The 11,276-nt window shown below is 43.0% G+C and overlaps 1 protein-coding gene across 1 annotated transcript; it reads right to left on the bottom strand.

The window, feature by feature from the left end:
• Positions 1-4,008: 4,008 nt before the first annotated feature.
• PIGH (phosphatidylinositol glycan anchor biosynthesis class H) lies at positions 4,009-11,270 on the bottom strand. The gene is made up of 4 exons (XM_009283534.1): positions 11,163-11,270; positions 8,387-8,596; positions 7,678-7,761; positions 4,009-5,485 (listed from the first exon to the last, which is right to left on the bottom strand). Exons 2-4 carry the CDS (start codon positions 8,588-8,590, stop codon positions 5,384-5,386), a joined length of 390 nt encoding a protein of 129 aa, XP_009281809.1. The 5' UTR covers positions 8,591-8,596; positions 11,163-11,270; the 3' UTR covers positions 4,009-5,383.
• Between the last annotated feature and the right edge of the window lie 6 nt (positions 11,271-11,276).

The following is an 11,276-nucleotide window of genomic DNA, read 5'->3' as shown; positions in this document are numbered from 1 at the left end:
TTTCCAAAATAATAGACAAAGTTCCTTAGGGTGGGTAGAGGCAGTGTCCTTTACTTTAAAAAAAAAAAAAAAAATTATTTTGGGGACTGTGCAGGAGTTTCCTTTTCATGCCACATTCCATCCAGAATACTATGCCTCAGGTCATTTGTTTGCACAGTGCTCCAGCCACACTACATCTGCTCTCTTTCCTTGCACCTATTCTTCTTCCATCTCCTGATCTTACTGCTTTGCTTACAAGCACACGTGTTCTCTTTGATCCCTCCCACTTTCAGCTTTGCACCTGCCTTTAGATCACTGCACACCCTGTGTGTGGAATCTCAGTCCAGCTCTTAAAACTCCTAGTGACCTCTTTTCCTCATCAGTTATCCCCTTTCAGTTATTATAATTATTTCCAATAATCTTCTGTTTGCATCAATCCCTAACTTGCTCACTTTTTACCTGAATTAGACTGCAACCTCTGCAAGGCAGATTTGAGTGGTATATATGCTTGAATCTGACTGCAGCAAGTTGAGCACACAGTCCTGTGAAAAATAAAAAGAAAGAGGTGGTAATGGATACTGTGGCATGTGGCATGAACCCTGTACAAGGAGTCATCCTGTTGAATACTGCCTGTATTAGGAGCTGCGTATCACCGCATCATAAACTAGACATACACTGAAAAGGCTATTACCAGAGTGTAAAGATTAACGTGACATAGTCTGATCAGATAGTTTAGACATAACTTCAGCTCTATGCTCTGGTTGTGAATAGCCATCATATTAAAGTTTTTACCAGTGTTCAAATTCAATGTTGCCACTCCCAGAACAACTATTAAGATGTCTTTTTGCAGAGACTATAATAGCTTTTATGCAACTGCTTAACACAACAAAGAGGACAATTTAATTTTCCCTGGAGCTATAACAGCTCCTCCCTGAAACTGATGCTAAAATTGAAAGACAAACTTTCCAAGTCCTTGCTCCAGATGTGAAAGAAAGAAAGAGGAGACTGTTGAGAAGGAAGAGGAACTGAACTGACAATAATAATTCCTATGCAAGTCAAGGGTAATTTCAGACCTGAAATAGGGAGTATAGAATAAGAGTTCAGTGGTACTCAAGAATATTTTCAACTTTAAATAAAGGTGGAAACCTACTTTCTTTGCATGTTGAGGACTTGGAACAAGTGGGATTGGAACAGTGTCAGATGATGCCCTAGCCCCTACAGGACTGGTGCATTTTGGGAATCGACACTGTTCTACGCAACAGATGAAAGTTAGATCTCTGCTGCAGGGCTGAATGTGTCACGTGCTCCACCATCAGACAAGCACTTTCAAAGACTCTTTCTGTTAATCACTGTTGTAGATGTTTGGGATGTGTTTGAAACTGCACATAATCTCAGACAAAGGAAGACAAGGCAAGCAAATTTTGTATTTTTTTCTGTCTCTCAGCAACTGGAACAGATCTTCTCAAACCAGCTCTGCCATTCTGACTTGACAGAAGCTGCTTCCTTCATGCTACCATAGTAAGGAGGAGGTAGTCAGCAAATGTGTACTCAAGTATTGTTCTTCTGACTTTCCTAAAGAATTTTTTTTTGTCTGTTTCAAAGGGACTTCATTATGATTGAGAAGGTTAATAGATCTTAAACAAATAAAAGAAAAATAGCAATACTTCTTGAAAAAATCTAAACCTACCTGGCTTGAGTTCAGCTATTTTGATAAGCATTCTAAAAAAGCTAAGGAAGAATAACTGCACTTTCAAAAGTACCGTGTGCAACTTCATAATAATTATGCATTCATGGGCAACTTTCCCAAATTAAAACAGTGTGAATCCAACCATTAGAAAGAATTCAGCAATAGTAAACCAAAGCTATTCACAAATGAACCAACCAACCATACCAGTGTTTTTACTCCCTAGTACCTGCCACCAACTTTGAAACATCCAACTCCTGCACACAGTGGAGCTGATAGTTCAAGAAGTTTGCGTTTCATGCTTATGGTGGGTGCAAAGCCACAAATGAAGAGAAAAGCATGGAACAGACAAAAATCTTTCTAAGCAATCCTTTATCAGCATCTTTGTAACATTAAAAAAACCCAAACAAACAAACAAAAAAAGAACGACCGAACCCAAACCACCCCATGGTGGGTTGTGGAAACAATATGGCAGACATAAGACAGGAAAAGATTGTATGAACAGAGACCTGATTTGCACATACTGTAATGTACTCACTTGTTATGAATTTAAGGACCATCCCTTGAAGTTATGGAAAAGGGTAGAAGCTTTCTGAGCCAAAAACAATTTTGAGAAGGTATTTAGTTTTTTTTTCTTAGATACTTCTAAGTAACTATATATCCTGACAGAATGGTCAGTAGTATGTATTTCCTTCCCCCCCCGTGATCTTAGTATAGCTACATCAGTTTGAATAGAGAGAGCATTATTCGTCCTCACTCAATCACCTGTGCCTAACAATTCCTCCTGTACCTGAAGGTCTGTTTGGCAGCCTGCTTCTTGTATCCCACCAGTAACAAAGCTGCTTCAGAATAAGCTGAGCTGTCATCGCTGCTGGGGATGCTCAAAGCGTAAGTCTCCAGTTCACAGCTCAGAGGCTGTACTTACCTTACAGTGCTAACACTCACATCCTTAGAGACTTGTACCAGGGCAAACAGGAAGGAGAGATGTTGAATAAGCAAGAGCGGTCCTGAAGCTCATTATTTTCTGCCATAACTGCACTTTAAATTGAGAAGCATGGCATATAGAACTTTTTTTTTCTTCCTTATTTCTTAAAAATATTCAGCAATACTTGAGTATTTCAGGGGCCACCCCACTCTGATGGATGCACATATACCTCCTATTTATAGCTTACCTGACTTCAACCAGCCAACCAACCCTGTGTAGATATCTATTTTGTGTGATTCTTTGGTAGAGAAAACAATTTTTATTTTAATCGATGCTTTTGGCAGTTGATTAAATTGACTATTGCTGCAGCATAGAATGGGATGACAAAAGCCTTTGTTTTCCTAACTGCTGTGTGTATGTAAAAGGCTGGCTGGGAGATACTGTGAGATTGCTGTTTGTTCTTAATAAAATGCAGTTATCATGAATTAAACTGTATTATTCTCAGAATGAAAGAAATTATTTTAAAAGCCAAAAGTCTCGATGTAAACAAAAATGGACAAAGATTGTGTTTGGTATCCAGGCACATACCTGGTGCAAACCTGCCCTAGTCTGATTCCTTGTTTCTCTCTGCTGATCTTCTCTCATCTTTAGTGGATGACTAAAGTGCACTCCCATGGGCACAGAATGTTCACTCCTTCAAAAGATGGCTAAAACAATCTTCCAGGCTTCCTCCTGTGACACAGCTACGTGGCCACTTCTTCAGCACACATTCTCAGGACTTCATGGGATTTTTACAGCATAGTCAATGTTCCCAGCACACTCTTAAGACCAAGACTCTGTCCGCTCTGCCGAGTTGTAATTTATTTTCTGACACGTTCTCCCCATGGCTTAGCGAATCCTCCTCAAGGGCCTTGCCCACTTCTACCCCCAAGAAGAAACACAACCTGGCCAAACCACACGCTGAGCCATACGCAACTCAAGTATACCACATGGTTCTTAGTTAAAGGACCTCTGCTGTAGTCACTTACACAGTCACGCTCCCAGGGCCTGCCATTGTTGTAACTAGCCGATTTCTGCCCCTGCCCCAATACCCGCCCTTCCCAGTTCTGCATGGACTTGCAACCAAACACAGTTTGCATCGGGGTGCAGCTTCACTAACTTCAGAGAGACCCTACCAACCTACATTAGGGCAGCACTGGAATTAAAAATCTGGCCAACCCCAACATTTGAAGTATTTATGAGAAATAAAACCATAAAAAATTAAGTAACCTAGACAACATTACCCAAAAGCCAGTGGCACATCCCCAAGCTGCTGCCTTTCACTTGGACAACAAGAATACTGCCTGTGACATGAGCTAACCTGTGTCTTTCAAACTTCCTGGCACTGTGAAAAAAAAAAATCACCTTATCTCGATCATATTGCATGATGGTATGTTGCCACACGTTTTAATTACAGATTATGTAGACAAGCACAGTACATTGTATGCAAATTAAGCATGACCCCAGGCTCCTGCCAACTTGCTGATTTAGCTCTTGTTTTGACATTTCAGTTGTCTCAGTTACATTACTAAGGAGTCATGGAAAAAAAAGAGAAAAAAATACCAGTTAAAGGTTAAGGTAACTTTTAGCTCATCAACAAAGAAGAATTTCCCAATCTTAAGTTACTCCCAAGAGCAGAGATCAATAAAACTTTACTCACATAGTCATTACCATCATTTTAAACAACACATTTCCCTCATATTCTCAGAGCAATTGATGTGGCCCTTTTAATGCGACATCTTTTCCATGTCCTGTGTCACCACGCCCCTGCCCCATTCAGCAATGAGTCCACATTTTCCCTGTCTTCCTTTTGCTACTTAAGTACTTACAGAAGCCCTTCTTGTTGCCTTTGACAGCTCTCAACAGATTAAACTCCAGGTGGGCTTTGGCTTTCCTAACTGCATCTTGGACAGTGTTTCTGTATTCCTCCCAGGTCACCTGTCCCTGCATCCACCTTCTGTATACTTCCTTTTTGTGTTCGAGTTTTGCCAGGAGCAACTTGTTCATCCATGCAGGCTTTCTGGCATTTCTGCTTGACTTCCTGCTCTTTGGGATGGACTGCTCTTGAGCTTACAGGAATTGATCCTTGACTATCGGTCAGCTTTCTTGGATCCCTCTTCCCTCTAGGGCCCCATCCCATGGGACTCTTTCAAGCAGATCCCTGAAGAAGTCAAAGTCTGCTCTCCTACGTTTATTTCATTAAACATAATTGAATGCAACAGTATATTTTAATTTTCTGTTATTTTCTTTCTGAAATTCTCCTGTGGATCAGGAAGTTACCATCCCAGCCCGCACATCAGCTTTGATATTTAGAGTGGTATATGTTTTTTTCAAACAAAGGGTTAAACAGAAACAAAAAAATGCGTATTTTTGGCAGTCCGGCCAAGGTTACATTATAAGTTTATCATAATTTTCAGATCCACAGAAGAGTAAGCATTTGATGCATGTTCTTGCCTCCCTTTGCCCTATTTCCCCGTAATTCTTTTCTGGAGAGGCAAGGAAAAACCTTTTCTGTCTGAGTCTAAAGAGTTCTGCTCACCTGTCTTCATAGCAGAGGATTTCAAGGTTCACTTCTGTGCTTGAGCTGACATTTTCTGTAACAACTCTGTGAGTCCATGCAGGCCTTTAGCCCTAACATCACTGTACTGCTGCACCACTTTCTACTCATCTAATTAAAAAAAGGCATGGGGCAGTTTTGCTTGCTTTTTCCATGTGTCTGAGTCCTGCTGCAAGTTTGCTGCCTTGATTTTTTTTTACTATTTTATTCCACTTGATTGTAGAGCTGTCTTCCTCTGCTCCAGGATTTCTTGACAACTTTTGTACACTTCTATCAAGCAGTCCAGACGTGGCTTGGAGCTCTAGAATTTAAGTCAAACAATACAGAATCGGGCTCTGAACTGGCTGTAAAAGAGCTGGAAAGCTTTAACTTCCCACTAGTGAGATTGTCAGGCAGAGAAAGGAATGTGGAGACAGCTAACACAAAGCTGACTATCAGAAGCATGTCATGTATAAGGAATGCAACAGCAAGGTATCTGTAGTTGATTAGCTTTCTCACATTAAGTCAATGGAGAACACAGTTCCCTTTTACATGTTCATTGAGAAATAATCCATCAAACTCCAGGAGGTGTTTGATGTAAGCTGGTGATATGGGAATGCAAAGCCATTCCATAAGCCATACCTGCTCTGTGATGAAAAACGCCAGTCCCTAAAGCTGACAGGTCAAAACAAGCAGCACCATTCTGCAGTTAGCCTGAATCTCTCACCAAATCAGAAATCCTCTCCTTTCTCAACTCACAGTGACAGCATGGAAGAACATCCACACCTCTCAACCCATTAACCTATCTATTAGGCCATACTCCCTCTAGAGACCTACCAAACAGCAGATTTCCATACAGTAATCCACCATCATAGAAGACCTCCACCCTGAAAAATCTACCTTCAGGACAGGGAATTTAGACACCTGGCCCTTGGCCTCTGCTAGTACTGTCAACAAAAGGACAACGGAAGGTTAACTGAAAACATGAATTCATTTCACACAAACAGCGAATGGTGGTCAAAGTATAATGATTTTCCATCACTTCTAACCTGGACCAGATTAAAACCAGCAAGGAGGTGAAAGTTTCCCAGTCCCACAGTCCCTACGGTCCCATGACTTTTGAGCTCCCAAAACAGCATTACTGTGTAAAGTCCACCAAACGCCTCTCCTTGCAAGTGTTGCTTAAGAGAACAATAGGTCAGTTCAGCACAGAAGTACTCCTGGGCTCAGTGACACGGTGAATTGTATTTCTGAAGGCTGACATAACTTAGAGGAACCCAATGAAGGAGACGCAATAAAGTTACTAATTACTGCTCCTTCAAAACTAAGTAACATACTAACTTGCACGTTAAAGTGAGAATTACTGACAGGTAATGAATTGCAAACTGACATAGCTTTCTGTACCTCCTTTGCTGGTGGAGTCAACTCTACCAATACTAAGATATTTCCATGAAAATAAAACTGTTCAGAGTTGAGCTAGAAAAAAAAAGAGAAACTACACAAGTGCCAGGCAGCCTCTTTGAAGATGGAAAGGAGCGTGTATAACTAAAACCAGGTTCCTGATTGCAGGTCTCTGGAATTTATTAGTTGTTGATTTCCAGCAAATCCATTTTTTTCCCTTGACTATGTGTGAAATACTTAACTTATATAATTGTTAGTAAAAGTCTTTACGATTGTGGGACTGAGTTAGCAGCAAGTATCAATGGAATAGTCTATTTATACTTGTAAGTATTTAGCTGAAGACTAACTGTATGCAGTCATAAACTGGATGTGGACTACAAAATGATAGTCACCAGCAGCAGGTGAATTAAGAAGGACAGAGAGGGCTTTAAACCTCACCTTAAACCTAAGGTGTGAGGTACCTCTGTACTGCTTACCACCACTCAAGGATCAGGGCACTGTTGTGTTAGGCATGTACGCACAGAAAGAAAATCCATCCCAAAAATGGGATTACGAACAGTCAGAAAAAGTTAGCAAGAGAAAAGAAAGGGGAGACAGGGTAATGGTAAAGCAAACAAGTTACTATACATTAAACAAATTGCTCACAGCTTGTACTGTGATCTTTGTCAATGGGTGGGACAGGGGAAGTCATTCTAATGCCAAGGTTTTTATGAGCACTTCTGGAACACAAATTTTTGAGAGAAAAATCAACTGCAGCACAGTGCCATAGTTATGATAGTAACACTGAGCAGAAGACTACACAGAAAGCTGTAGTCCTCAGTACCCTACGTGAGCCAAAGACTTCTAGTTCATGCAAACTCCTGGTTGGGTTCAGATTTACACAGCTCCCTGTTCTTTGAATGGAGGGCAAGTGACAAAACCATCCGCGGTACGTAGTTCTATGAGACTTCTAATACCACCCATTCCACAATGCTGTAAGACCCACCCTGAAGGCCTGGTCAGGGAAAGGCAACTGTAATCAGCTACCTGTAGTGGAACAAAGACACACTTAGACAACTGGCGCACACACGCAGACCACAGATCCGGATTTCTCCACCATTCGGTCAAACTCACCTGAAAGAGTGGCACAACCTCAGATATTCCCTGAGGATCTCCAGGGTCCTGGAGGAGGATGCACAGGTAGTAGACAACTTTTTGCTACAAGACAAACAGACAAAATCATCGGACTTTGAAAATGCTATCAAAGTGCCTGGAGCTATCACAGAAAGAGGATCTGTTTCAACTCATTGGGCTGAAGGCCAATCATCCCAGGCCACAGTCAAGTCTACAAATTTATATTTATAGCTTTCCGCCCTTCACACAATAAAAAAATAATTTAACCTGTAGTTTTTAACCTGAAAAGAACACACACATGCTGGAAGAGTAAGGTCTGCTTTTCTACAGGAGCTTTGCAGAAAACTCCAGCAACAGGAAAAATCATCTCTTGTGTTGTCTATCTTCTTATCTCTGTCTTGACTACTTACAGAGTTTGGCATCAGGATTTGTAAGAACAGTACAACACAAAGAACTAAAACCACTAGCTCAGTGGCATTATCTAAGGGATGGATTTGGCTTTTTGAGGTTATTTATTTGGCTTGAGTTCTCCTTTAAAGGTGAGAGAACAGATAAGAGAATAAAGAGAGAAATCTGAAACAAAGCTCCTGATGTCAGTAAAGCTATGGATGGTGCTGTGTTTAATTGCTCTGGTAAATCACGCTCACAAAAATATACTGGATGTGAGTGTGCCCACAGATACACAAGAAGAAAGACTGTGTATGATTACCATATGGATGGCTTCATTGATAACCACATCCTTCACTTGACCCATCTCAATGAAGGTTGTGCTCTCTTTCCCTGAAGCATAGGATGAAGTCACCTGAATGCCGAGTGAGCCGATGACCAGCAGGGACTCCTGGTCAATTTTCACGAAGTGCAGGTATATGATCAGGCCAATCAGTGTGATGAAGATAGCAGCAGAAAGCACCATACTGTTCTGTAACACAAGCCAAGCAAAGGCAGAGCTCTGGTCTTACAATTAATTGAACATGGCTTTAGAGAAAGTAATGTTGCACAGTAAATTATAATATTAAAGCTACAGTTACAAGGCCATTTTACTTAGGTGGAGTCCTTTTATTCACCTGGCTGGCTGAAATATGTGTAATGAGATTTAAATCAGTCTTCACAGTATGGTCTGAAACAATTGGGAGCTGAAACTGAAAACTGCACGAAAATTCTATTCCCTTGTAAATTTACTGCAGAAATCTCAACCAAATCCAGCTAGTTACATCCATGACAGCGTATTATACACGTGTCTATAGAGATGATGTCACTGACAGAGAAGTGTTGTGAAAAGTTTACTAGAACTGAGGGTGGAGTCTCCGAGGGGAAGAAAAATCTTTTTGGAAAAACCACTGGCCTAGTGGTTTTCTTCTTGCAAACTGCAAGTCTAAACTTGTTCAAACCTCGTCTCTCTTCCTGCCTTAAATACCAATCTAAAGAACATTTGCTTTCTCCTGTGCTTTGTCTGAGGACGAATGTCTTTTGCATGCTCGGGATTGCTGTTACATAAAATAATATATAACTGATGAAGCTGTAGTCAACAGTAAGTCATCTGAAGACCTGGTAATAAATCCTAAAGGTCATAGAATCATAGAGGTTGGAAAAGACCTCTAAGATCATCGAGTCCAACCACTGACCCAACACCACCACCCACTAAACCATGTCCCTAAGCGCCTCATCTACGCATCTTTTAAATACCTCCAGGGACGGGGACTCAACCACTTCCCTGGGCAGCCTGTTCCAATGTTTAACCACTCTTTCAGGAAAGACATTTTTCCTTACATCCAATCTAAACCTCCCCTGGTGCAACTTGGGGCCATTTCCTCTCGTCCTATCGCTAGTTACTTGGGAGAAGAGACCAACACCCACCTCGCTACAACCTCCTTTCAGGGAGTTGTAGAGAGCGATGAGGTCTCCCCTCAGCCTCCTTTTCTCCAGGCTAAACAACCCCCGTTCCCTCAGCCGCTCCTCATAAGACTTGTTCTCCAGACCGCTCACCAGCCTCGTTGCCCTTCTCTGGACACGCTCCAGCACCTCAACATCCTTCTTGTAGTGAGGGGCCCAAACGTATAGGGTCCGTGAGGGGTCCGCAACGTATAACCTATTTCTGGGACATGTTTTAGAGAGCTCCAGGCTGCATATCCATGAATCAAAGTTATAACTGAGACTTCCTAAAGGACCAGAACTCCATGGCCCTACCACTCAAGCTGGGCCTATACCACCACGTGAGGTAAAAAAGCCGTGGCCACATTCAAACAGAACAGATACAGGACTTCTCCAAAAGTTTGTCATCGTGGAAAAAAAACAGTCATGAATTACAGACACTGAAATCCACACAGAGAGAGACTGTCAGATCTGGCTTTCTGGCAGAAAGGAAGGATTGCAGTCACTTGTGTACAAGCTGCATGAGCACACGTAAAACCAAGCAGGAGGACAGTGGTAGTAACCACTGGCTGGGGTGTATGCTTTTCTAACAGATAAAACTCAGACACAGCTTCTCTTCCAGCTAGAGGAACGTGAACCATCTTCGTATCAGAAACCTACCAACTGACTCATGTCACAATCTCTGTCTTCATTCCTTGGGAAAGATTATTGAAAAAATTGAAGTGCAACAGTCGTAACATTGGTCACAGTGATCAGCTTCTTCGGTCAAGCTACTAACTTCAATCTGGAGATGACTGGTCTGGGTCTACAAGCTGGTCCTTCCCTGCAAGTATGGGTCACAGATCAGATATCTAAACTAATACTTTTGGATTTATCAGCAGCTTTTGAAATCTATACTGCCAAGGTCTTACTGCCTCAGCTGTGAAACGTGAGCAAGCAGATGACATTCACGGTGCAGTGCTCTCTAAGTCACTCAGGAAAATCTCTTTGGGGATTAACAATCACTCACCTTCTTCAATATATCCTTCATTCCAGATTCCCGCAACTCATCTCTCCAAATAAACATCTGTTATTTGGACTCACAAGAATGCGCTAGGCATCACTCAACACCCATACATACATCTACCCTATCCCGGGAAGAGGCTACAAACCAACAGAGGCATCCGAGAAGCCACCAAGAGCACCTGGGTTGCAGCCTGTGGGCCCTTGGACGCTGGCTAGCACAGCTCTCTCTTTTTCACCACATACTCATCACTATCTACCACCTTGCCGTTCCCAGAGCACAGAGGCCCAGGATACGCAGAGACCGCCTTTCCACTGGCTCTGGCCACCTTCCTTGACCCGCGTTGCCCACGTCCTAGGAGCAGCTCGGCAAAGGCTGCATGGCTCCCTCCAGGCCAGCGGGCTTTGGGGACACACACTGCCACCGAGCCTCTCGGATGCCAACCACAGCCCCTGATTACCCCCCGGTATTTCAGTAGGACACGCACGCAGGGGCGCAGCCGGCTCAGGGCCGGGCCCCCGGGTCACCCCTCGGCGCTTGAGCCGCAGAGAGGTCCGAAGGGCGGCAGGAAGGGGCGAGGCCTGTGCGCCGCGGCCCGGGGGGTGGTCGGTACCTCGCTGAGCACGAAGAGCGCGTAGGCCGCCAGCCAGACGGCGGAGGTGACGGCGCTGAGCGAGCGGAGCTGCAGGCGGGGGCAGCGCACCGCCAGCCCCCCGCCCGAGGAGCG

This window comes from Aptenodytes forsteri, unplaced genomic scaffold (assembly GCF_000699145.1).
Source record: "Aptenodytes forsteri isolate BGI_AS27 unplaced genomic scaffold, ASM69914v1 Scaffold486, whole genome shotgun sequence".
Taxonomy (NCBI): domain Eukaryota; kingdom Metazoa; phylum Chordata; class Aves; order Sphenisciformes; family Spheniscidae; genus Aptenodytes; species Aptenodytes forsteri.
The sequence above is the reverse complement of the archived record's forward strand: the minus strand, read 5'-3'. Positions and strand labels throughout refer to the sequence as shown.

What these genes read in the sequence shown, in the direction of transcription:
- PIGH (XM_009283534.1), bottom strand. Translation starts at nt 8,590, where the DNA reads ATGGTGCTTTCTGCTGCTATCTTCATCACACTGATTGGCCTGATCATA. An exon ending in TCAATGAAGCCATCCATATG is followed by an intron (nt 7,762 to 8,386) that starts GTAATCATACAC and finishes TTTGTCTTGTAG; the next exon opens with CAAAAAGTTGTCTACTACCT. An exon ending in AGGTTGTGCCACTCTTTCAG is followed by an intron (nt 5,486 to 7,677) that starts GTGAGTTTGACC and finishes CTTAAATTCTAG; the next exon opens with AGCTCCAAGCCACGTCTGGA.